This window comes from Mytilus trossulus, chromosome 12, assembly GCF_036588685.1.
Source record: "Mytilus trossulus isolate FHL-02 chromosome 12, PNRI_Mtr1.1.1.hap1, whole genome shotgun sequence".
NCBI classification, from domain to species: Eukaryota; Metazoa; Mollusca; class Bivalvia; order Mytilida; family Mytilidae; genus Mytilus; species Mytilus trossulus.
This window is the reverse complement of record NC_086384.1, coordinates 51,347,719-51,375,267: the sequence shown is the minus strand read 5'-3', so window position 1 is coordinate 51,375,267 and position 27,549 is coordinate 51,347,719. Positions and strand designations below refer to the sequence as shown.

At 33.3% G+C, this 27,549-nt stretch overlaps 1 protein-coding gene across 1 annotated transcript in view; it reads right to left on the bottom strand.

Moving 5' to 3' along the window:
* The window catches only part of LOC134692561 (uncharacterized), a 108,630-nt gene that overhangs the window by 32,352 nt on the left and 48,729 nt on the right, over nucleotides 1-27,549 (bottom strand). Inside the window, exons 50-74 of the mRNA XM_063553018.1 lie at nucleotides 26,519-26,613; nucleotides 26,035-26,205; nucleotides 25,315-25,495; nucleotides 24,680-24,846; nucleotides 24,222-24,349; nucleotides 23,545-23,797; nucleotides 23,003-23,174; nucleotides 21,574-21,817; nucleotides 20,891-21,008; nucleotides 20,259-20,434; nucleotides 19,088-19,247; nucleotides 18,427-18,606; nucleotides 17,772-17,999; nucleotides 15,908-16,067; nucleotides 7,599-7,837; nucleotides 5,980-6,110; nucleotides 5,293-5,446; nucleotides 4,856-5,077; nucleotides 4,305-4,398; nucleotides 3,879-3,996; nucleotides 3,157-3,308; nucleotides 2,425-2,558; nucleotides 1,644-1,916; nucleotides 1,125-1,415; nucleotides 31-179 (exon numbers count right to left, since the gene is read on the bottom strand). Of these exons, the coding sequence (XP_063409088.1) occupies nucleotides 31-179; nucleotides 1,125-1,415; nucleotides 1,644-1,916; nucleotides 2,425-2,558; nucleotides 3,157-3,308; nucleotides 3,879-3,996; nucleotides 4,305-4,398; nucleotides 4,856-5,077; nucleotides 5,293-5,446; nucleotides 5,980-6,110; nucleotides 7,599-7,837; nucleotides 15,908-16,067; nucleotides 17,772-17,999; nucleotides 18,427-18,606; nucleotides 19,088-19,247; nucleotides 20,259-20,434; nucleotides 20,891-21,008; nucleotides 21,574-21,817; nucleotides 23,003-23,174; nucleotides 23,545-23,797; nucleotides 24,222-24,349; nucleotides 24,680-24,846; nucleotides 25,315-25,495; nucleotides 26,035-26,205; nucleotides 26,519-26,613 (4,390 nt within the window). The remainder of the gene's footprint in view (nucleotides 1-30; nucleotides 180-1,124; nucleotides 1,416-1,643; nucleotides 1,917-2,424; nucleotides 2,559-3,156; nucleotides 3,309-3,878; nucleotides 3,997-4,304; nucleotides 4,399-4,855; nucleotides 5,078-5,292; nucleotides 5,447-5,979; nucleotides 6,111-7,598; nucleotides 7,838-15,907; nucleotides 16,068-17,771; nucleotides 18,000-18,426; nucleotides 18,607-19,087; nucleotides 19,248-20,258; nucleotides 20,435-20,890; nucleotides 21,009-21,573; nucleotides 21,818-23,002; nucleotides 23,175-23,544; nucleotides 23,798-24,221; nucleotides 24,350-24,679; nucleotides 24,847-25,314; nucleotides 25,496-26,034; nucleotides 26,206-26,518; nucleotides 26,614-27,549) is intronic.

Genomic DNA, 27,549 nt, shown 5'->3' with positions numbered 1-27,549 from the left:
TAGGAGGTAGTAAGATATAATTTGACTTACATAGTGTGTGCAGCTAGTTCCCATGGCATCTGTATTGTTAGACATAGCAACATAATACATCAGAATTTCTATCTTTGATTCAAATCCACTGAATTGTACATCTACATACGTTCCAACGCTCAGGATTGACTCCATGTTTATTGTTCCAGCTAATAAATAAATAAAACAACAGATAAAAGACAAAACAGATTTATCTAATGATAACAGTATTCCAACTTCTGGTGTAATTTAACTCAATTCATTTTGAAATGATTTTGTAATAGTGCGTTAACTTCAAGTACATGAGCTCATGGGTTTAGAACCCTGCCCAGATCAAATTATATGTGATTGTGAATTATTTGTAGGATTTTTGCCTATACTTGAGTTCAAGAATAGTTGTTATCTCAATGTGTAGGTTAAAAAAGTTGCATCATATGATATTATTCTATGCAACCATTTCAGTATTTCACACAGGCAAATTAGGACAAAGTTTTAACAGTAAATAGATTTATTGATTGACCACAATCTTCTAGTTTGATAGCCTCACAAGGTTTAAAACCTATCTTTGAGAATAAATATTGTAATGATCAAAACATTCCATAGAATTCTGATGTTATTAAGTGCCTTTTTCTGTATACAATGAAATTTGACATAGAAAAACAAGCTATGTGTATATGAACTGAAGTATCAAATGCAAAGATACGATCATAATGCATTAGTATTGAAAATTTTGTTAGAACTTGTATTGTGAATTGACAATAGAACAATTGGGATTAATTTAAGAATTAGCTTCCTTTTTGTTAGTTTATTGGGGGTGTTATAGCATTGACCTTAAACTAAGTACATTTTGTATGAAGCAGGAAAGCACTTCATTTTAAGCAGTCAACGCTTTTACAACTCATTAAAATTACTAAAAGAAGCATCTAATTCTTATAATTTCTATTTCTATCAAATTTTTTCTTTTATTTACCTTTGCACTTTATTGTGAAACCACATGTCATCATAATTATTGCATTTCATTTTGAACTAAAGGTTAATTTCAGAGTGACCTGAGATTGCTGCTAGCCAATCAAAATAACATATTAAAATGAAACCTACTTGTAATGTATTATTACCTGTTACACCTCCATCAAATCCCACATAGAATCCATTTGAGGACACTTCTACCATAGAGTAAGAGGAACTGTAAGCTCTCACAGAAAAATAATATCTTCCAGCTCCAGGGGTCAAATGTAGGTCAAAGAATATAACAGACTTGTTGAGTCCTACATCAGTAAATGGAACTGTATCATCTCTTGTCTTGGCAAATCTTCTGTCTGTTCCCAATGCAACCTCATATTTCACAATTTTCTGATCCAATGGCTGTGCTTCAAGATCTGCTTGGTCTATCTGAATGCCTGCCTTTCCTACAAATAATGCAAATAAGAATATTCTAAAAAAAATATATGGTAAATGATATATACAATTTCAATTTCATGTCCAAATTTTCCCTATAAATAAAGAAATTCATTAGTTCCTTTTTTCCCCATTCAAAAAAAATCCATATAAACTATGAAAAATGAATTAATATTTTTAAAAAGACAGGATTATTAAATTTGAATAAAACTTTTTTTTTAATGACTTCCAAATATTACCTGTTAGGATGTCCACTTGAGCAATAGTGTCGCTAGGTAAACCAAACCCGTCCCAGTTGGCAAACACAATAGACTGGGAGGACAGGACGTTCAAATCATATCCTGTCATATCTCCGTCAAACACTCGACCAGGAAGTAAGGCATTCTGTTGTATGGTCACTCCGTCTGACCTCAGGAAGTAAGAGTATCCAATAGCTGTGGTCACCTTGACCAGTGAGTAATACAACTCTCCATTGAGTAAGGACAGGCCATCTACCATTCCTTCTGTTAATACTGAAATTATATTTAAAACCTTTCCATAAATCTTTACTGAAAGCAAACTGTACAGATTGGATAACACATATAAGTTTACAAACTATGTTTAGTGGACCATGAGTTTGTGGTCAAAACTTTAATTTGGCATCAAAATTGGAAAGATCATATCATAGGGAACATGTGTATTAAGTTTCAAGTTGAATGGAACTTGTTAAAAGATAAATCTGAATATCCATCACATAGTATAGCTTGCATATATAAACCTTGATACCAAATTCCTGAAAGCCTTGATCTGTACTTCCTGAGAAAAATGTTACAACTTTACTATTTTGTGTTAAAATATATCAGTGTTAGGTAAACAGGAAATTGTTGAGGGATGAATCTGAAACACATCACACAGTATAACTTCAACTTAATCAAAAGCTACCTTGACCAAAAACTTAAACCTGAAGAGAACAGAGGGACGATGGAAAGGATGCACAGATCATAGTTTAGTCATTGACACCATATTTCATTAACAACATACAATCCATATCTTTCCAATCAGCTACTATCAAGCCATCCAATCGCTGAACTTTCCACTTATAATTGACAGCTGGGCAAGGATCTCCTGACACGTCCCACTTAGCTCTGTAGGTGTTTGTACTATCTTGTAGTTGGCTGAAAAATAGTGTAATTGGATGTAACAACATTGTATTTCTATATTTTCAAATCAGTATTTCTCCAAAATATAGAAGCATTCTCAACAATTGGTATGTTCATGATGTTGTTGCTGAGCATACATCTGTCTGAATATGAAATAAAAATAAAGACACCTTAGCCATTCTATAGTTTTGTTTGTAGTAAGAAGCTAGACAACTTATTTTTACAGCAGTAAAATGTAATGTTGATTTAATTTGGCCGTTTTTTTTACCTACTACCTTTCTTTAAGTCAAAAGTATGTATACCCATTGATTTATCTACTATTATTGGCAGGTGACTGACTTCACATAGATTTATTTTAAGAGTTCCTTTTGCAGAATTTTAGTTTCAAACAATTGTTCATTTCAAAACAGCTTTTCTTTACCCTAAAATAGAACTGACAATTTATATAAAGACAATCAAATTACACAAAAATAAATTTGCATGAAAAACCTTTGGTTGAGGGTTGAAATGTTGCAATCGTAATTGCAGAATATTTACCATAATGGAACCGCAAAATACTCCAGACAACTTAATCCAGTGTCAAGTAATACTCGATAAAAACATTTTTACTTACACATCAACAGCTGACCCTTCCTCGAGCGTATCCATGACACCAATAGATTCCAGGGGAGATAATCCTTGACTGACATATGACAAGTAAACACCATCGGAGGAGGTAATACTGGATAGTCCAGCTCCGTTGATACCTTTTATGGAAACATAGATCTGAAATAAATCAGAAAAACTCTCACTTAAATAAAAACAGGAGCTTGAATTCAGTATCTGGGAGCATTTATAGATAAAAAATAATTTAGTACTGTTCTACTTTTAAATCTTGAGCAAAAAAAAAAGACAATAAATTGGAAATGCCCCCCACTTGCATTTCATAAAAAGTTATAAAGGGACACGTATGATGAACGGAAAAAGTGATGCTATTTGAATTTGTTATTCATCCGAGTTTTGTAATAATAATTATTTTATTTAAGTTTCATAATATTTGGATGAGGTAAACTTAAGTTAGAGACAAGAAATGACTCAGCAATTTTTCCGTTTGTTTAGGGGCATAACTCCAGAATAATAAAATGACACCTACAAAAATCTGTATTTCGTGGTTATAAGCATTGTATATAAGTTTCATTACAATTGGTTGAGGCAAACTGAAGTTAATAGAACAGAAACAAGATTCAGCAATTCCCTTTGTAAAGGGATATCACTCTAGAACGGTTAAGGTGACACCGCCAAAATTCAAACATTTATATTAACTTCAAAAGTTTCACAGATGGCAATAATACTCACAATTGTGTTACCAGACATAGTAAGTCCACCAATGGTATGATACAACGCTCCAGTAGGTACTACCGTAAAAGCTTGTATCTGGGCGCCACCTGGTGTTATTCCTACGGCCATCTCATACCTATAAATAGAGGAGATACATACTGACACACAGAAACATTGGAAATGAAAAATTTACCATACTTTATGTACAATTCAAATAAAAAGACTAGATACCAAATTGATACCAGATGTAGAATAAAAATTTCAACAATAAAGCATCACATGGTATGTGGAAAAATACAGGACAAAAAAAAATATTGCACTTCATAAAAATTGTCAAATCAATTCTTTCAATAATAGAGATTATGTGTTCACTTTAAACAGTTGTTAGATAATCTCTTAACAGTTGCCAGATAAAAGAGATTAGGTAGATAAATGATTACATACCCAGCTATACCAGACTCTGAATCTGTAAACGGCTGCCATGTGACAGACACTGTAGAGAAAGTCTCTGTACATATAGCATCTAAAGCATCACAGTCTAAAAAATGAAATGTAAAAATATCTATAAAAAATAATTTAAGTTCACACTCTAGAATTATAATAGCAGGAAAAAAGAGTTCTCCACCATATAGCCACTTTTATTCTGGCTTCACTGTCTATTGCATACTATTTATCCTTAATTACTGTTTATATAACTATGCAATTTAATGAAATCTTTTTGCCATCAGAGAGCAAGCTGTTGAAAGTGTGGACAATAAAATGATAAGATATTAATAAAGAAACTGAGTTTTCATCAATGAACCATGAACATGCAGTCAAGGACAGACAACACTTATCAAATGTAACGTCATCCTTAAAATTATTCTATAGACTAAACAACAAAATATAAACAATGAAGTAGAAGACAACTGAACAGAGACACACTAAATCTCTTTTGCCTCATTGTTTATTTTTTGATATTTTAAGTTTTTTACATTTATCAAAGAAGGTCTTACCATTTTCAGAGTTGCATATTTTGGTATTCATCTGTACAGTCTTTGTGGCATTTGCTGCATCCACTCTGTAGGTAGTGTAAAGGTCAATGACCTTGCCATAGGATGGGGGTGTGGTGTCTATTCTGATTGGATTAGAGAAACTGTAGGTTTCCATGGCAACATAATTGACAGCTGTCACTGTAACGTAGTATGGCTGATCTTGGACCATGAACTGACTGACATCTGAAACAATACAGTGAAATGCATATGTCATTGAAATTTGAATATTTGACACATTCTTTTGACTAAATACTATAAAAATTTAAATTACAATTCAAATAATTTAAAACCAACATATTTTTCCCAAATAAAATCAGGTTTGAAAAATACTTGGTTAAACTTCTACAATGTTTCTAAAATTATAAAAAGTGGCTTTATTTTCATTCCATTTTACATACTGTTGAAGTTGAAGGTATCCGTAATTCCATCTACTTCCTGTCCAGTGAACATGTCATGTGATCCTTCTGATGATCCCATGGTTACAACATACTTAACAATTCCACTTTGTTTATCCACAAAACCTGTCCAAGTACACTTGACCTGACCATAGGCCTACAAAATAAATTACCAATGCAAACAATGTATATAAAGCTGAAGGACACCTCCGGGTGCTGGAATTTCTCGTTACATTGAAGACCTGCTGTTTTTTCTATGGTCGGGTTGTTGTCTCTTTAATACATTCCCCATTCCCATTCTCAATTTTAAGTATGATATAAGAGAAGAAAACTTTTCATATGTTATACTCATGACTCATGACAGAACAAAATTTATTTTTGATCATTTATTTATCTTTTGGTACCATTTTTTAAAACTGATACTACACATGCATATGTTTCAATCCCTAATTGCATGGTGTATTGGATTTGCCCTATAAAATCAAACTAAAAGAAGAATCCTGTCTTGATTTTTTTTTGAAGTCGTATAAATATTTGTGAATGATCTACTAAAAAAAGTATACCATAGCTATGTTAGCAAATGGTTGAAAGTTCAATGATGTTTCAAGTTCTAAAGACTTTTACATGATGTGCTTAAAAACAGTACTTTTTTATATCATAACTTTGCATTTTGATGTTTTCCATACTTACAGAAACAAAAGTTGGACAAGTGACAATTCCTATATCTGGTGGTGTGGTATCTATGACAACAGCAGCAGACGACGCAGTAGACATTAGTCCTACTGAATTTTGTACCCATAAATTCAGGATGTTTGGCTTTCCTGTATAAATGAATAACAAGAGTGCACACGCTGAAATGTCTCGCCTTCTGTACTAATCATTGATATTATGTTGATAGTCCTAAGTATAAAGCTTTATTACAACTGTCACATAAACTTAACATTAATCAAGATAACTAAACAAAGACCAATAAACCTTGAAAATGAGGTCAAGGTCAGATGAACCATGCCAGGCAGACATGTACAGCTAACAATGCTTCTATACAACATATATAGTTGACCTATTACTTATGGTTGAAGAAAAATAGACCAAAACACAAAAACTTAACACTGTGCAATGAACCATGAAAATGAAGTCACTGTCAAATAAAACCTGTGCGACTGACATAAAGATCATAAAATATTACCATACACCCAATATAGTTGACCTATGGCATATAGTATTAGATAAAAAGACCAAAACTCAAAAACTTAACTTTGACCACTGAACCATGAAAATGAGGTCAAGGTCACATGACATCTGCACGCTAGACATGTACACCTTACAGTCATTCCATACAACAAATATAGTAGACCTGTTGCATTTAGTATGAGAAAAACACACCAAAACACAAAAACTTAACTATAACCACTGAACCATGAAAATGAGGTCAAGGTCAGATGACACCTGCCAGTTGAACATGTACACCTTACAGTCCTTCCATACACCGAATATACAAGCCCTATTGCTTATAGTATCTGAGATATGGACTTGACCACCAAAACTTAACCTTGTTCACTGATCCATGAAATGAGGTCGAGGTCAAGTGAAAACTGTCTGACAGACATGAGGACCTTGCAAGGTACGCACATATCAAATATAGTTATCCTATTACTTATAATAAGAGAGAATTCAACATTACAACTTTTTTTTCAAGTGGTCACTGAACCATGAAAATGAGGTCAAGGACATTGGACATGTGACTGACGGAAACTTCGTAACATGAAGCATCTATATAGTACAAAGTATGAAGCATCCAAGTCTTCCACCTTCTAAAATATAAAGCTTTTAAGAAGTGAGCTAACGCTGCCGCCGCCAGATCACTATCCCTATGTCGAGCTTTCTGCAACAAAAGTTGCAGGCTCGACAAAAAACTATATATAACATCTACAAAGCAAGATAAGCTGTTTAGTGTTGTTTATAGATATACATATAAATCCATGTGGTTGCAAAGAAAAGACAATGAACATTTCTTTATGTGTACCATATATATATAAAGAAATGTTTGAAAAAGAAGAGGTAGAACATTAAAGAAACATAAAACATGTCAGTCAATACAACATAACTAGATGATGTTTGGGTGAACTATATAAAGAAACTATCAATTGAATTGCAAACAAAAAAGTTGGACTGACAGTTTGATATCCTACTTTTTCATTGGAGTGCTGTATAACAAATCAAATATACATTTTCTAATATACTTTCATTAGCTTCCTCTTTACATATATCAAGAAGTGAAAGATATTGTAAGACTAGGATATTTTACTTACCACTGGTTTGAGGTATGATAGCACCAAGGGGCAGATTACCCTCACCAAGGGCTGACACATTGACCTCTGACCTTGTACTGATGTCGTCTGCTCCAGGGTAGGTTCCAACAGACAGCCATGCTCTCTCTATGGCAGTTTCTGTGTCATTGAAGGACCATTGCCCATATATGGTCGATGTCGTCTGGTATTGTGTACCTCCTTCTGTAATGTTGGTATCTGAAGCAGCATGTCCACTCAAACTGTTGGAAAGTTCAATTTTACAATTATTTCATTCTATTTATAAAATACATTATATTAAATTTACAACTTATTGAAAAACTTAAGACTATTGAAAACATGTTAGATCTATGGGCAGTTCCAATAGAAACATAAGACTATTTGGAAGCATGGTTTTGATAGCTTTCAAATGTATGGCGTATCATAAGGGTCAAAAGTATATTTTGTCGCAAAAGCTATATCTTCAATTGCAAATGCTATATTAAATACTGCAAATGCTATATAATTAGTGCAAATGCTATAATAAATACTGCAAATGCTGTAATTATTATAGCAAAAGGTATTTTACCTGTATTTGTAGCAAATGCTGTATACTTTCGTATCAAAAGGCTCAAAAGTATATAATGGTGCATTTGCCATCACAAATGTAGCATTTGGACTTATAAGTATAGCATTTGGACTTATAAGTATAGCATTTGGACTTATAAGTATAGCATTTGCACTAATAGTTTTAGCATTTGCCATCATAGATGTAGCATTTGGACTAATAAGTATAGCATTTGCACTAATATTTATAGCATTTGCACTAATTAAAATACCATTTGCACTAATATTCAGTTACCATTTGCAGTTATAAATATAGCATTTGCAATAGTTCAAATTATTTTAATTTTCAAGAATTATAGAAACGCCTTGTTATTTCTTTTTACTTGAGACTCCACCTATTTCTAAATTTACCTCAGCCTCTTTTAATTACATGTTTGACATGGCAGAATAAGAACTCTTCTGACATTATTAATTCCTGTAAAATTGGTAAACTTCTACAATATGTGCAGCGTTTTTTCGTTAATGGCGTATACAAATAATTTGCACGGATTTCTGAGCGTATTTCAAAACATTGTTAATGACAAAGAACGTGATTTAGACAATGACGATGCTTCCTTTAATTTTCTGGATGATGCATTGAACTGGGTGAATGCATTGTAAATAAAATTTTCAAAACATCTTTTTGAGCAAGTAAAATACATACAAACTACTCATTGAAGTATAATTACTTCGAAAAGGAGTTATAACAGCTTGAATTTTAAAATTAAAAGGTCTACAGTAGAGGGTTAAGTATGTTTTTATTTTTTAAATATAACGTCCAGAGAAGGGGGTTCAATGTAAAATACGGGGGTCTCCCCGATATTCCGACACCTTATTAGTCCGACACTCCAATAGTCCGACAAAGTTTAATAACTAATACAGTAATAGAAAATCTTCGTCATGAGGGTATGGATGGTGTTAACGGAACAGAGAATAATGGGTGAACAGATACAGATTAGAGAAAAAAGGACAAAGAAATAAAGAAAAACATTTGATAAGAAGCTAAAATATGTACATACAAATTAAAGTATACAGAAATGTATGACCCCCTTCAAATCCAGACCCTCCTTCGTAGAATCGTTGTTGACATGGTATTTGAACTACTCTTTTTTTATATTAGTATACCACAACAGATACATGTAATACCAAACCATCTATCTGGTATTACTATGAAAGATATACCATGACTCGAGAACCTTGCAAATTTTGATAAACATATATAAAAAAGGGATCTACATGGGAACACGTTGTACTACTGAGAAGGATATGTCATCAGATGTGGAGATGTCTCTCATCATAAAGAATAGTGTTTACTAAACACTATTCTTTACTTTACATGATAAGGGCTCGGATGCAGTAAAAACTGTAAAAAGTGTCATTTTACCATAAAGTGGGACTATTGTATCGAAACATTAATATTTACATTCATCTATTATACTATACACGAAACAAAGATCAAAAACTTTAAAACAAACAGAGAGCTGTCGAATTGTTAATAAATCATACGCTCAAAAGGCAAGTTTAAGTTTAAACTGTGACATCGATAGTAAAATTATCAGTCGGTGACAATTTTTCTATACAAACAAGTGTGGACACAGATCAGTGTGAATAGTCCGTTGGATGTTTGACAGTGTTTTCTGACAAAAAGAGTTTTCTGGTTGTCCGCATAGGGTTCTATGTTGAACTGTTGTGTCCAGTGACAGTCAACCTGTACCAAACACTGAAAATGATAGTCGTACATTCAATATTGTGTTTTACCGTGATCAATATATATATATATAAGAAGATGTGGTATGAGTGTCAATGAGACAACTGTTACTCTCCATCCAAGTCACACTTTGTAAAAGTAAACCATGATCAGGTAAATCAAGCCTGTCATGAACTACTTTTAATCAGTGCTGACCGATCATATATTTTATTTAGCTAGACATTGCTTTCAATATTAAATCTACATATTTGGAAGAGATATATAGCTGCGTTTTTTCATGTTAATTATTCGACAAAACTTCACAAATAGATATAGGAAAATGTGGTATGGGTGCCAATAAGACAACTCTCCATACAACTAAAAATGTATAACAGTTATTGCTCAAGGGACGACCTTCAACACAGAGCCTTGGCTCACACCGAACAGCAAGCTATAAAGGGTCCCCACAATTACTGGTGTAATACCAACGGTCTAATCTATATAAAAACCAGAAACGAGAAACAATTATGAACCACATAAACAGACGACAACCATTGATTCACAAAGTGTGTTCGCTACTCCGCATCTCAATTATTCTAAATCATGTATTACACGTTGTTTGAGTAAAAATATCCCACTTTTTTCACTAATACATATCTACCAACCAACCTTGATAAATTGCATTATCTGTTCTTAGTCATTCGATGGACAAGGTTAAGTGATTTTAATATATATTTACAATGCAAGTGGATATAGAAATATGATCATTTGGTCCGAATGGCAGTAAACCCTGGCCAAAGTTGGACATCCGTTTGGTTGTGCGGGATGCATCAACAAATGTCATGCAGAGTGGTGTATATAGAGAGTAACACGCTCTCTGCAGGTTTAAAACCATTGCAACAACTTCTTGAGGGGCTGTCGGTGATTTTTGTCTGAGTATATTGGAGTTGATACACATACTTATTGCAACTGCTCAGTTATCCTTGTTCTTCTTTCGTTGTTTGTGTGTCCACTGTCCTTCTGTGGTGTTCGAGTTCGCGGTTCTTTTTATCTTGATCTATTTTCTTTTTACTAGATCTTCGGTTTCCACCTTTCGTTTCAAGGGATTGATTCATCACTATTAACTACACAAATAAAATATTCGAGTTGGATAACTCTATGTACCCACCTTCTTTGGTCGTAACATTTTCTACCCCTTGTACATGTATCACTCATCTGAGTTTTATCCAATTTTATAGCGAACATTAGCGACAAATGTAGCGTCAGCGAAAAATGATAAAATCAGGAGACACATTCAAACCCAAGACTTTAAAAAATTAGATGTGGACGAAATATGTGCTCCAAAAAGATAAGCGATTCGAGATTCTGTCAATTTATTAAGACATCCAACCGTGCGATTTGATAAATATCGTGGTGACCAATCAGACATAGATGACGACACTCAATATAGGGGTTCCGATTTTATATCGCGAGCTTATTTTAAAATTCCACAAAACATGCTACTTTTATACTGGTTAGGGGAGGGACAAGGCTGATAAAATATAATAAAACAAGTTACAAAATACAAGTATGACATATATGAACCAACGACAACCACTTAACTACCAGCTATACTGACTTGGGACAGGCGCTTTAAGAATGTGGCGGAGTAAGTTATTTGAAGGCACCAACCCTACCCAAACCTGGGGAAATGGTGTAACAGCACAACATCCTGAAAACAAACTAAATCAAGAATGTGTCCATAGTACACGGATGCCGAAATCACACTATCACCTTCAACTTAATAAAAAAAAACTACCTTCACCAAAAACTTCAACCTGAAGCGGGACAGACGAACGGACGAAAAGACAGAGGTAAAACAGTATACCCACACAGAGGGTATAGATTGGGTCAACATTAAGATCAATCTAATTAAATTGCATTAAGATATTACAATACTAGTATAATATAGTCATTATTATATCACCATAAGCCTCAGTCAGAGTCGGAGCCAAAACAAAATAGAAATAACAACTAACATATTCGTGTATCAAAGACGGTGACGTAATGTCATCATTTCTTAATTGCGATAATGGAGTTCGGCAAGGAGAAAACCTTTCACCTTGCAGTGTATTTATAAAAAAGAAGATGTGGTATGATTGCCAATGAGACAAGTGTCCACAAGAGACCAAAATGCTACATACATTTTACAACTGTAGGTCATCGCAAGGCCTTCAATGATCTTGAAGACTTATTTTTAGAGAACGATGTTCCGCATTTGCAATGTCATAAGCCAATTGTCTATGATCTATCAAAGCTCTTTTAGCATTTGAATTTTTTTGTCTAAATGTTGTACCATACAATGTTCAAATCGAACGAATCCGAATTGCATAAGTTTAAATGGATTGAACATGTTTAATCCATAGTTGACAATACTGGATTTAGCTTCATATGAAACACTCAATCATTTTTGTAAGGTTTTGACGGTCGTTGTTCTTATTACTTGAAAAAAATGCATAATTTTTAACTGAAAACTATCCCCTTTTTATCTCACCTGGCCCAAAGGGCCAAGTTAGCTTTTCTCATCACTTGGCGTCCGTCGTCCGTCGTTAACTTTTACAAAAATCTTCTCCTCTGAAACTACAGGGCCAAATCTAACCAAACTTGGCCAAAATCATCATTGGGGTATCTAGTTTCAAAATGTGTCCGGTGACCCGGCCAACCACCCAAGATGGCCGCCATGGCTAAAATAGAACATAGGGGTAAATGCAGTTTTTGGCTTATAACTCGAAGACCAAAGCATTTAGAGCAAATCTGACTGAGGTTTAATTGTTTATCACGACAAGATCTATCGGCACTGAAATTTACAGATTGATCGGACAACCTGTTGCTGGGTTGCTGCCCCTGAATTAGTAATTTTAAGGAAATTTTGCAGTTTTTTGTTATTATCTTGAATATTATTATAGATAGAGATAAGCTGTAAACAGCAATAATGTACAGCAAAGTAAGACCTAAAAATAGGTGAACATGACCAAAATAGTCAGGCGACCCTTTAAGGAGTTATTGTCCTTTATAGTCAATTTTTTACAATTTTCATAAAATTTTATTTTCACTAACATTTTCCACTAAAACTACTGGACCAAGTTCATTATAGATAGAGATAATTGTAAGCAGCAAGAGTGTTCATTAAAGTAAGTTGTACAGACACATCACCATCACCAAAACACAATTTTGACTTGAATCCATCTGCATCTTTGTTTAATATTCACATATATATACCAAGGTGAGCGACACAGGCTCTTTAGAGCTTCTAGTTGTAAAGTTGCATACGTGTAGTCGAAAAAATCATTTAATGATATAGATTTCCACTTTTTGGATGAAAATTGAAAAAGGAGGAAAAAAGATTCAATTTGTCGATCATGTACTGCATACATACATAGTTTTAAAGTTTGGTGGTAACTAGCCTCTTATAAAGGTCTTGGAAAACATATTTTGCCGTGCGGAGCGAGGACATTTTTTTTAAGGGTTTTGGAGACACTGAAGGCCCAAGAAGCTCTTAGAACAAATGATGCAAAATCCTGCTTTCTGAGTGTTCAGAAGAAATATTCATAGCTTTAAAATGCAAAGGTTTGTTTTAATCATTTTTTTTGACAATATTTTGGTCTCAAAGCAAAATATACAAATTTAGTTTAAGACTTAAGTTTCTAGGGACAACATCAAAAGACCAATGTGCATGATAAAGCAAAAAAAGGAAATTCATATAGTTAAGTCTGTGTCTGCTGGTTTTTTTTTCTAAACTCATGATCAAGTTTATAACAAAATTACTAGATTACAAAAGGAATGCGACGCTAACAGAATACAGAAGGACAATCAATGAACAAAAGACAAATAAATAAGAAACATTGATCCCGAAAAATGGGGGTTACATCTGAGGGAAAACAGAACTTGCTTCTTGCAAGGCACTCACTTTGAACACAATTTGATATGGAGACAAGCATTTGGTTTTGAAATTTCCTACATGAGGCATTTGCCTCAATGTAGTTACGGCCCTGTTAAAATAAAAGTGAGTTAAGGTTTCCTGAGACAATATATCTCAAGTTAAATGAAACCAATTTTAAGACATTTCAAGTATATTTAAATAATATTTATACTTTTATTATAAAAAAAAATTGTGAAGTGTTTCCCGATGTTTTTTGGGGAAAAAAATTATGAAGGAATCTGGTGCAATCTCATACTTTCGATTAGACCTGCTGAGTTATTTATTTTCAATACATTGCAAGTCAAGTAATTTATTTTCAAACTACCACATAGCAAACCATTTATCCCCCCCCCCCCCCCCCCCCCCCCCCCCCCCCGAAATATCAAATGGTCGTCCCATTAGTATATTTTTTTTTATTATAAAATGTTTAAAAGTGAGTTCTCACTCAAAAAATGTCTTATCATCTCAACTAAAATCAATATTTGTCAAAAGAATATTTTGAAATACCTGCATGACTGATTTATAATATCTTGTGGTACTTATTTTATATATTATGAAATAAATACCATAAAATGTAGAAATGTTTAAAGTTTAATTGACCTGACGGGTTAAAATGCACACATAATATACACATGTTACAAGAAACACAAATACATGCACTTGTTAAAATGATTATATCATTAAAGGGCAACTAAAAAAATCACTAAAGACTGCGATTGGGCATCTTTGTTGATAAATGTATTACATAAATAAGGCCGTTAGTTTTCTCGTTTGAATTGTTTTACATTGTCTTATCGGGACTTTTTATAGCTGACTATGCGGTATGGGCTTTGTTCATTGTTGAAGGCCGTATGGTGACCTATAGTTGTTAATGTTTGTGTCATTTTGGTCTTTTGTGGATAGTTGTCTCATTGGCAATCATACCACATCTTCTTTTTTATATTATCTTTAGATTGTCTTAAGATACCTTCGATGCACATGCAGTCTGATATATATCATAAGACTGTCTTAGGTCTTTCCTATAAGTTGTCCTAAGATATATTTTATGACAAATCTTAGGACACTTTTGATGTCACAGCCAAGGCCCCATTTCTCAGTCCCAGTTTAACTGTATATTATGTTTCATAAATAAAAATTGTGTTAGTTACTGAAATATTTTTCCTTTATCAATAACTAGATTCCAAATTTATTGAATCGAGAAAAGGGTTAAAAGTCCCCCCCCCCCCTCCCCCCAAACCAACCCGGTTAAAAGGAAGAACATAAATGGTTGGTGTCTGATATTAACAAAGAGTTAAAAAAAAGTTCTTGAATCTCTTGATCTTTGGCTAGTTTCGGGTATCATTCTGCAATTATTCACACTGCATAGATGACTGACTAACACACATGCATGCATTATAGAATTTTATAATTGACATGAATGTATAATAAAACTAATTCATTGTAATATTTATTATTCATTCATGCCATATTTCACCATTTCATAGATACAATTATATAATCAAATTTATTCTAATAAGATATAATATTATTTAGTAGGAGGACCTATTGAAGATTAACCCATTTATTCTGAATGCATTTGCGAAATGAAATTGCAAATGGTGCAAATGCTACAATTTTTTGCTTTTGCAGTAATTTACTTTTGACCCTTTTGATACGTGAGATAATAGCAAATGCTACATTTAAAACAAAAATGGCATTTGCAGTTTTAATTTTTGCATTTGGACTTACAATTGTCGCATTTGCATTTACAATTGTCGCATTTGCTGTTACAATTTGTCGCATTTGCAGTTACAATTACCGCATTTGCAGTATAATTTATAGCATTTGCTATATCTATTAGAGCTTTTGCAGTATTTAATATAGCATTTGCAACAAAATATACTTTTGACCCTAATGATACGCCATACAAATGAGATGATAGCTGCAGAATTGTTACTCTAAAGGTCCTTATTATATGGTCTGCAAAATGCTACACAAAAACAAAAGGACCTCAGACCTACGGTTCTACAGTTAATGAGATGCTAGATGGCATACATACACCAAACCTTTATCAGACTTTGCCTGAATGACACTGGTTCTTACCTTTCAAATGAGATGGTTGGCGGGGTCCTATCCACCAAAACTCCATCTGACTCTGCCTGGATGACACTGCCATCATTAGTAATAGCTCTGACGGTGGTGTAGTACGTCATTCCAGGTTCTAATGACAGAATATTCTGAGCAGTTCCTGAACCTCCAATACCTAGAAAATTAAGGATCATATAACAGATGGAAAAAGTGTAAATAAGAAATAAATTGATCTAGCTATAAAGTATAATTCAAGGCAACATGTTGGTTTAGTTTGTTGTACTGTCTAATAACCTCTGATAATCATCTATCCTTTGAATATATTGTGTGTTGATTATGAGTAATAAAGGCAACAGTAGTACACCGCTGTTCAAAACTCATAAATCCATGGACAAAAAAACAAAATCGGGGTAACAAACTAAAACCGAGGGAAACGCATTAAATATAAGAGGAGAACAGTGACACAACACTAAACTGTTACACACACAGAAACGGCCCAAGCATCAGACAAATTCCCACGAGAATAACAAATATAACATCAAAACCAAATACATGAATTTGGGATAGACAAGTATCGTGAGACACGTCTTATCGCAATGTGAATATAGTAAAACATAATCTGTTTTCTTATATATGTTCTCTTAAGAATTAAAACATTTAGTGCTAAAAAATCATAAAAAAAAGATGCAAGGCTTATAATTTGGGCATAAAATATTTTCAGACTAAACATAAAACCTCTTCCATTTATTTTTCATATCTCATACCTGTCAACCTGTGACGATGAAAATGCAGGTCATGACCTGCATTGAAGAATCAAATCTCAGGTCATAACGCGTACAAACTTTTTCGAGCTGAATTTCAGTATTAATGGTACATTTTCTTATTATGTATATGGAAAATACCAAAACATCAATGCATGTTCACTTGGTTAAGTCATTTTATTCTAATTAATTATTATTTCATTGCACTTTTAAAGATTTTAATAAATTTGTGTAGTACAGTTTTATGTTCTTTACTTTATGTAATTATCAGATACTAGAATTTTTTTTCAATTGTATTTTAAAATGATTGAGACTATTGGCTCACACAGCAACTCTGAACAAAGTAGGAAATTAGACTAAGATAAAATATAGTAATACAGTTAAAGGCAGTATAAATGTAAAAAATAATTTTCAACTTTTTTTTTTAAATTGTATAAAAGTATTAAAATAATGAAAAGTTATTTTTCAAAATGTATTTGAATTCTAAATTTTTTATCATTTTATCTTTTTCACCCATAAAACGTAAATATAAGTAATAATTTTGAATGGTGACAAATTAGGGGAAGTAACTCTAACTCTATTTGTAAACAAATGTAGAGCAGTTTATTTACGACCTAAAGCTAAGGTAATTGGTGTTAATTAACAGTGTGTTTGACACCAAAGCTGTCAAGTAAAGCCATGCACTTAATGGGTCACTTAAATTGACAGTTTACATAGCTAGATGAACTTCCTGTTCATGGAAGAATTACAAATTTGCCGGTATTTCAAAAGAATATTACTTATGAAATCAATCGCAAGGCTAAGAAATACGGGTGAAATCGGGTCATTTTCGGAATTCCCGGGTGATTTGAAGGACCCGGCGGGTGTCCCGGGTGATCCCTCAGAATTGTGAAAATCTCGGGTCACACCCGCAGAAAACGGGTCAGTTGACTGGTATGATATCTTGTTAAGTTGATGAAGTCCTAGAAGAAACACTTCTGTATAACATATTGTAAACTGAAAGATTTTTTTAATAACTAGACACTGTAATTACAATGTGCAAAACATTTCTTAGAATTTTGTTAAAACGGAAAACGGTCCAGACCTCTAAATGGTGGTCATGGATAAAACAAACTTACCATTTCCAATAGATGTTTCCTCTTTCATTACAATTCCTTGTTTTGTAAAGCCCTGTAATTCTTCTCCTCCTTGAGATGTTCCCACAGCCCACTCATATCCCATAATGCCTTGGTCATCACTAGTGAATCCATCAAACTGTATTGTAACCGTAGTAACATCCAAGGTGACATCAATGTCATTACCCATAATTCCATTCTCAGTGCCGTCTGCTCCATCAATAATCACACCTATGTCAAAGAAAGTATATAAATTCAATACTTTTTGCTTGTATCAACAATTTGGATTATCACCAGTTGATGTCGTATATTTTGAGGGGTAAACTACTATTAATTCAGAAATTACTACGTTTTCATTTCTATTTGTGATATTTGAATACTTAAATTTTGGTGTTTTTTAGGGAAAAGTTACTTACAGATATAGTAACATATATCTGAATGAAAAGATCTTATTTTTGATATATACCCAAAGGATTCCCATCATTGGCATTAGTTTTAACCTTGTGATCATTTCTGAATTTACAGTATAAACACTCTTACTATCGAAAATCACCATTTATAATATAAAAATTTGATAGCTTTGGCAAACGTTTTTACAAAAAGTTTGTAATGACAGATATTTTACAGTTTGGTCTTATTACGAGTCTTTTTAAACTACCTTTTTTACTTCCTCCAATAATTTGGACTGGTGTAGATGTGACCACATTACTCCACATTTCTGCTCCATTCTGAACCTTGACACTGACATAATAAACAGAGGTCAAGGCCAAGGTCAAACCATCAATGTATGCTCCAGTGTTCATACCGTAATCTGTCCATACCAGTGTCTCTGTGCCACCTATTTAAAAGAATTAAAAACAGAAAATGAGAAATTAGATATAGGAAGATGTGGTATGACTGCCAATGGGACAACTATCTATCCAAGTAACAATTTATAAAAGTAAACCATTATAGGTCAATGTACAGCCAAATTTTGAAATGAAAAAAACCCAACACATTGTCAACAACTTTTCCTCTATTGTCCCTTTAGTCCTCTATGGACTCCTAATATAAGTCATTGATAAATTTACTTGTGACTGGGATACACTTTCAATCTTTCTAACTTTTGATTGTCTTTATCAACTTTATTCACATCTCATTTTTCAGGCAATTTTGATCTTACACATATTGTTGATTCCATTACTAAGCTTAGATATATCTGAAATTATTTTGTTTTTGTTATACCAAAGCTCTGTGAGTCTGCATACTGTTACTGGTAATTTCCCTCCCTCTCAGAAGCACTCCCATTGGAAAAAATAAATTTTAATATATACACTTACCTGAAGTTGTTCCCACTGCTACCTGGTACCCTGAGATACCAGACTGAAAATCCACTCCTTGCCATGCTGCCTGGATACCCTGTGTGTCTGCTTGCTTAACAAATCCACTCATAACAACCTCATGTCCAGCAGTTAATGGACCAACCTTTAATGACGGGACCTAAAACAATCAAACCATACATGTACATATCAGGGGGAACATAAGTCTTTAAAACAAAACAATAGGTGGTGTTCATATTGCTCAATCTTAAGTTTTCTATGTTGTGCCCTGTGTAATTTTGTTTGTCTGTTTGTCTCCTTTTAGCCATGGCGATGTCAATTTATTTTCCGTTTACAAGTTTCTTAGTCAGAAAGGAAAAACAGACAAAAAATAGGGTCAAGTTCTGAAATTGGAAAGGAGTAGGTTCAGTAAGACGTCTTTTTGGCCCCAAAATATAGCAGTTTTACAAAATTGTTAAAATTTAAACTTTTTCTTAGTTATTGGATAGTAAAATGGTTCTGCTACATAAATATGCATTTTTTAGACAATACAATGCACATATATTGAGTACTAGCACCATGAAGTCGTGCTAAATTACTGAAATCTTCACAATTCCAGCATTTTAGTGAAATTTTAGACGGTTTCCGGGTAAAACGAAAGTAGCCGCATTCATGTTCATCCAAAATATTGAAATGGAAGTTGTATTTGATGATAATACATGACAAATGTAAAGATTGAGGATGAAAACAGATGCGGCCACTTTCGTTTATGACAAAAACAATCTGAAAAGTGACATTTTTTCGCATATTTTGTAGATTTTTCATATTTGAGCTTGAATCAGATAGTTTTTTATGACTAAATAAGTTAAAATCTTGGACATAAATTAATTGAATCATATGAAATAGACACTTAAGTGTTTAAAAAGTGGTCAAAGTCTTTCGTCAGATGAAATTTAAATTTAAGGCCAAAATCGATCCTTACCGGACCTACTCCTTTAGGCTTTGCATTATGGTCAGAAACTTAAATCCAGGTTTATATTGATTTTTAAGCCACATAATTACTACGTAATTTCATATGCAGTATATTTACCTAGAAGTAGATGATTTTGTTTTAATAAAATCACTTAACAAGAATGGCAAGGGTAAAATGTTAAGAGTCATTTATATTCAATCAAATGGAATGTTAACTTACTGTAGGTGGTGAATTATCAATAATAACACCATCTGTCTCAAACGCAGTTATTGCCCCTGCTTTGTTCACAGCTCCAACCTTCATGCTGTACCTCCCTCCAGGGTTAAGGGTCAAAGCAGTATGGGTGTAGTCAATTTTTGAGCTGTCTGTAATACTATGCCATTCTCCAACAGTTACTGCAAATAACAACATTTCATTTAGCCTGCATGTTTATTAAAGAATATAATCAAAAACAATGTTGTGGGCAGAATGTTTTTCCTTCTAATTAACAGTTGCTTAATTAGAAATGGAAAAGAAAACGTTTAACTTGATGCCAGAAAGATGATCAATATAAATATATTTTCTAACTGCTAAGGGTATTAGTTTGGACAAAATATATTTTTTTACCTTTTATGTTTAATTCTTCTTTAGTGAAAGATTTCAATGTTTTTCTTTTATGGTTACTAAATAATTTGAAAATTTAGTTGGGTGATAATTATTGTGAGTTTAAAACAATTGCAATATGCCCTTTCCAATAAAAGTCGACTTTGGATCACTCCTGTAATGTAAGATAGGTTTTTGTTTTTAATTGTATTTAACCAATGTTCTGTGTATATATTGGATTGAACCGTTAACATCAGATAACGACAAACCTGGGAAGATCTGTCTTCTTGTTCTCTGATATTTCTCATAGATTTGTATCTGGAAACGATCAAGTTCTGATTCTGGGTCAGAAAACTTAAAATTAGCTGAAACTTCTGTTGTGCTTCCCTGTAAAAAAAACCAATACAAAAACAATTACTGTCAATTCAGATGTTTTTATTAATGTGTAAAATGTAACAGTGGAGGTGGGGGGGATATTGTACTATTGCAATAATAATAACTCTAATTCTGATATCAGATACATATACCTGCACACAGTTTTTTTTATGGAATCACATTAATTATTCTCACACTTTTGTCCATTCTTCAAAAATCCCAATTATAATAAATGCATGCTATAATTTGTGAATTTACAGTAAAGTTCCTACAGTGCTGAAAGACATGTACTGGGAGAATATGATTTATATAGAAAGTCATTATTGGAATTAAACTAGTTTTCAGTATCTGACATTGGCATATGTATATATTTTTTATAGTTTTCAGTATCTGTTGATACTCTTAGATTGATCTTTTAATAATTTGTTAATTGTCTGTGCACCAATTAATCTTGTTAAAGTTTTGTTACTTTGCTCTCTTGTTGAGAGTTGTATCATTCATAATTCATACCACATCTTCTTTTTTATATCATTAATTTAAATTAAAGCCCCACATTATTTCTTCAACTTATTCATACCTGATATTTGACATCTTCCTGTGCTACAGTTCCATCTCCAATGTACAGAAGTTCTGGAGAAGTAAGATCTACCACAAACCCATTACTCTCTGCTGCAACAGTATTCTGGGCTCCATTGGTTGCCTTGACACTGACCTTGACTCTATCCTTGTGTTCAAGGTCAAGGTTAAGCCATGACACACTTTCAGTATCACTAGGGTATTGGACCCAGTCTTTAATGACCTCATAGTCATGTGTTAGATCCCTGAAAATAAATTTTTAACTTTCTTATGTGATGCTAAATACATGTACAAGATGAGCAAGTGATTTCCTATGCATTGGAATAAACAAGGAGACCCAGGCAGGAATATATAATTATTAACCTACAAAGGCTTATAACACAGGGTTTTTCAAAAGCTCCATGAAAAATAAATAAAATCTTACATATAGTTTATCTGAAATCACAATAGTGCTTTAGAGTAACAGTGTAACTCTGTTCTCTATGGGAGGTGTGAATCTATTTGGATAATAAAAATTCCAAGATCTGTTTTAATATTGGTATTAAAACATTTTTTCTTTCATAAAGTTGGCTTAATATGATTTTTATATTGCTTATATTTCTTATTGAACTTTAAATAAAGAACACCTAAGATAGTTAGGTTTGCTTTTTACACGAACTTTCATCAAGATTTTTTTTTAACAGCTTATGATGGTTAGATACTAAACTTCACTATAGCTATTTGAGGGGGATTTCCCTCATGGAGGCTCCAAAATGGAAATTTTAAAAGAGCAATTTTGTCCACAATTTCAAACAAAACAATTAATTTACGATGGATATAGGCTTGTAAAAGTATAAAGAAGCCAAAAAACAACTTTAAAATATATTTGAAGGCCCCCTTGAAGGTTTTGTGGTACTTTGGGAGCCATTTTGCACATAAAACCCCCATGGGCATTTTGAAAAGTTGGCAGGTATGCATTTGAACCTTCCTTATTAAACATTCTAGAAGCAAGCACAAGTGTAAGAAAAATTAGATGAACAAAATGTGAGAATGACAGTTGGCACTCAAAACTTGCACAGAATATTGTGGATTTGACAAACCAAGACTTTTATAGGGGGAGGGTTGAGATCTCACAAACATGTTTAACCCCGCCGCATTTTTGCGCCTGTCCCAAGTCAGGAGCCTCTGGCCTTTGTAAGTCTTGTATTATTTTAATTTTAGTTTCTTGTGTACAATTTGGAAATTAGTATGGCGTTCATTATCACTGAAATAGTGGCCAGCTGAAGGACGCCTCCTGGTACGGGAATTTCTCGCTACATTGAAGACCTGTTGGTGACCTTCTGCTGTTGTTTTTTTATTTGGTTGGGTTGTTGTCTCTTTGACACATTCCCCATTTCCATTCTCAATTTTATTGACTTGTACAATATAACTTGTATAAAATCTTGAATTACCCCGCACTTAAAACTTGTACAGAATACTGTGTTATATCAGACTCTGGGTCAGAAAAATCTCTCCACTGTCCCTCAACTCTTGCTGAGCTAGATGAGTATTCCAAATCCACAAATCCACTCTCTGTACCATCTATTACATCTCCTGCCAAAGGTGGGGTTGCATCATACAAAACTGAAAAATAGGAATCATACACAGTTATATCAGTTTCATACTTGATGAAATCTTCCCTGATAATTCTTTATATGTAACCCTGTCGACTTACTTACCTAGCCTTGCTCCATCCATGCAATTCTCTCTGGTTTTGTTTGATACCCTGAAGATTTGTTCAATATTTGAACATAGGTAAACTACTGCCATTATTAACATTATATACCTAAAGGATGATTTATAATTCTAATGACCCTGCCCTCCTTATGGAGCTACAATTATGGTAAATCAAAACTTTTTACAGGTGCCACTGTAAACATACATTAATTTCTGAGCCCACTACCTCCCTCCCCCTTTTCTAAATAGAAATCCTGGATCTGGTTCTGATACTTACTGCCATTGGATGTCTTCGATACATTTTGTTGCTTGCTGGCACTGTTTAATGCCCATACTGTGGAGTAGTATGTCTGATCATGCTGTAGATAGGAGTCTGGTTCCAGGTCAATGCAGGCTTGGGTAACAGTAGATTCATATCGTGTCAGATTAACCACATCAGTAATAGACTTATCTAGCTCTGTACCAACACTGATCATGTAATGACTTATACTAGATTCTAAGTCCACAAAGTTCTTCCAGTTTAGACAAATCTAAAAAAAAAAAGAATGTTTGGAAATAAGTATAAATGATTAAAACAGCAATCTAGAATACTTCACTTCCAATCAATACAAATAACAGTATTCTTTAAATTAAATGGTTATGAATAAACAGGAAATAGACAGGGGATTTCCAAATTCCCCAACTCCCAGATGACAATTTCTAAAAAATTATCTAGAATATCCCTATCTTAAATCACCATCTTTCATACACACTGGTTATGTCAGAATATTTCAAGTATTTGATAAGCAGCAAGTTAATCAGCAATGAATCGTAAAATGGACCAAACAGTTAAGCTTTGCTCACATGAAGCTTGATACCTAATAACAGGTAGCTACCATTTTTAGTTCCTGAGAAAAATAGAAAGCGAAATGTATTTGCACAGGCAGACAGACAGGGGTGAAACATATCACTTACCTTATCATTAACATTAGTAAAACTTTGGTCTACAGTCAGAACTGATCCATCGTACACTTGTCCAGCAACTGGGGCAGTTCTATCAACTATGATGTAGTCATCAGCACTCTTTATTGCTCTCAGGTCAACTGTTGAAATACAAATAATTAAAATTTAGTATATATGAAATTGTATCCTATTTTTGTAAATTATTTTAAAATAAATTTCACAAATTTAAATTTTAATTGAAATCAATTAAGAATGGAAATGGGGAATATGTCAAAGAGACTATAATCAAAGAGAAGAAAACAGTCCACCAATTGGTTGCAGGCCACCAAAAGACTTTTAACAGCACTTGTTATTCCAAGATTAAAATCAGTTTTTCAAATGTAACTTAAAAAAAAAATCACAATTTTCATGGCATCACTATAATACACTAATTACTTATTCTCCATTAAGATTTAAAGTAAGTAACTTACCTGTGCTAACGACTTTGATTTTGACATATATAGGAATACCATCTGATATTTGTATTGTGTGGTTTATTTTTGTACTGTAGCCAAATCTGACCCAGTCCATTTCTAAACAATCCTGTTTACTTCTACCAAGACATAGTTCTACATAGGCTAGGCCTGATTGAGGATCACTGTAAAGAAAAAGTTATATAGCTGACCATTCATGGCACAGATTGTCTGCAACAAAAATCAAAACAAAATGCTGCAAGACTTATTTTTTACTGTAAAGTTTTGTTTAGCTTCATACTATATTGGTATTTATTAACATTTGGTTACAGCTTCCTTATTGGGAACTATCCCATACCTTTATTTTCATAACTTCTTTTTTAAAAAAACCTCATTTTTTAATATTGTTTGAAAATTTGCAGTAATATTGACAAATAATCTATAGTGTACTAAAAATAGAAATAAGATGTGGTAAGAGTGCAAATGAGACAACTCTCCATCCAAATCACAATGTATAAAAAGTAAACAATTACAGGTCAGAGTAAGGTCTTCAACACATAGCCTTGGCTCACACCAAAAACAGCAAGCTATAAAGGGCCAAGAAACAAGTCAAAGAAAATTCTCTCTTCAAATTTTTTTCTCATTTTACATACCTTGAAATATGCTCCAGTGAAATAGTATAGTTTTCTTCGTCATACTGGATGTTGAAGATTTCGTGAATAATTGGTGGTGAATTGTCAATGGTGTAAGGGGTGCTGTGACAAACACTTGTTGCTAAAGGTCCTCCATATGTCACATTATTTAAAGCTCTAACTGTTATGTAATAGTTGTTATCTGAAATTAAAAACGTAAATAAATATTGAAAATAATCATTTATCAGTGATGGCTAATCATTTTTCACATTATGTTTAATCGAACACTTCTTGCTTGTTTGTTGTTGTTAAACATAATTATTTTCATTCCTTGTTGTTTTCTTCATTTATCAGACTGTTATTTTTTTCTTTTGAATTGTTTTACATTTGTCATTTCTGGATTTTTCTTAGCTTGCTGTGCAGAATGGTTTGCTCATTGTTGAAGACAATTCAGTGGCCTTTAATTGCTTACTTTTACTTTAGTGAATAGTTGTCCTCTTGATAATCTCACATCTTCCAATTTTTATTTTGTTTTCATAAAGCTTGAAATATTTGTATAATAAAAATATATTTTCTTGTCACTTTAGTTCTGCTCTGCAGTTAATCTTTTAAATTTGCAAGCAAGGGAGATAACTCTTTTCCTATTCAAATTTAAATGGTTGATTTTGGCTTCCAAAATGAGGGAATGATCTTTGTGAATAACAGTATTACAATAGAACCAATGATTCCAATTTGCCTTACCACTTAATAGCACTGGACTGATCAGGGCACTATTTATCCATTGTGAGGCATCAAATAAATGGCTCTGTGGGTCATGATGTCCATAAATATCATCCTGGCAGATGGCAGTTCCCACGGCAACAGTATATCCCAGAATTCCACTTTCCTTGTCAGAAAATCCAACCCAATTCACTGAAATGATTGTTATTGTACATCAAAAGAATATTGATAACAGATATTACATAAGTTAAATTATTCAGCAACTATAAGAGTTGCAACCTTATTTTTAGTATAATTAGAAAGAAAAACAAACTAAAATTTTATTTTTAATAATAGCACTAAAATAATGCCAACACTTTAATATTGACTAGTTGGGACTTTTATTCATGGGTTTCTTGGGGGCACTAAATGTTTCACAAATCTCCCTTTAAATTTACCAGTTAAATAGTATGTATATACAGAGAAGAGTAGATCGAGTTATATAGAGGCAAAGCAATTTACATACCTGCTATATACTGATTAGCCCTTGTGTAGGTTAAATCATTCATAAAAACCAAGCCATTAAACACAGTCAAAGATCCTGGACCATCAACCACAATTCTACAAATAAAATAAAAATTTATTAAGATAACGTGGTTGCATTAAATTCAATTATTTGGGAACTCAATAAACTAGAGGCTCTCAAGAGCCTGTATCTCTATCCTGACTCTACTTGGGTTTTTGAAATGATATAAAAAAAGATAAAATTTGGCTACAAAGTAACCTCATAAGGAAAGGAACATTCATGCTATGTTTGATATCATTGAATTCAGTGTTTCTCTAGAAGACAACTTTTGTCTGCATTTCCCATAGGGTCCTATGGTTAACCAAGCCCCCCGCTGGCAGCCATCTTGGATAATGGATCGATTACAAAGTAACAACACTTGGTCATCACCTCATAAGGAAAATTCATGCTATGTTTGGTTTCATTCCATTCAGTGGTTCTCTAAAAGAAGTCTTTTGTATGCCTTTCCCATAGGGTCATATGTTAAACTAAGTCCCCCGCTGGCGGCCATCTTGAATGATGGATCGGCTACAAAGTAACAACACTTGGTCAGGACCTCATAAGAAACATTAATGCTATGTTTGATTTCATTCCATTAAGTGGTTCTCTAAAAGAATTCATTTGTATGCATTTCCCATAGCGTCCTATGTTAAACTAAGTCCCCAGCTGGCAACCATCTTGGATAATGGATCGACTACAAAGTAACAACACTTGGTCAGCACCTCATAAGGAACATTCCTGCTGTTTGGTTTCATTCCATTCAGTGGTTCTCTAGAAGAAGTCATTTGTATGCATTTTCCATAGGGTTCAATGTTAATTTAAGTTCCCTGCTGGTGGCCATCTTGGATGATGGATTAGCTACAAAGTAACAACACTTGGTCATCACCTCATAAGGAAAATTCATGCTATGTTTGGTTTCATTCCTTTCAGTGGTTCTCTAGAAGAAGTTCAAAATGTAAAAAGTTAACGACAACAACGGATGACGGACGCCA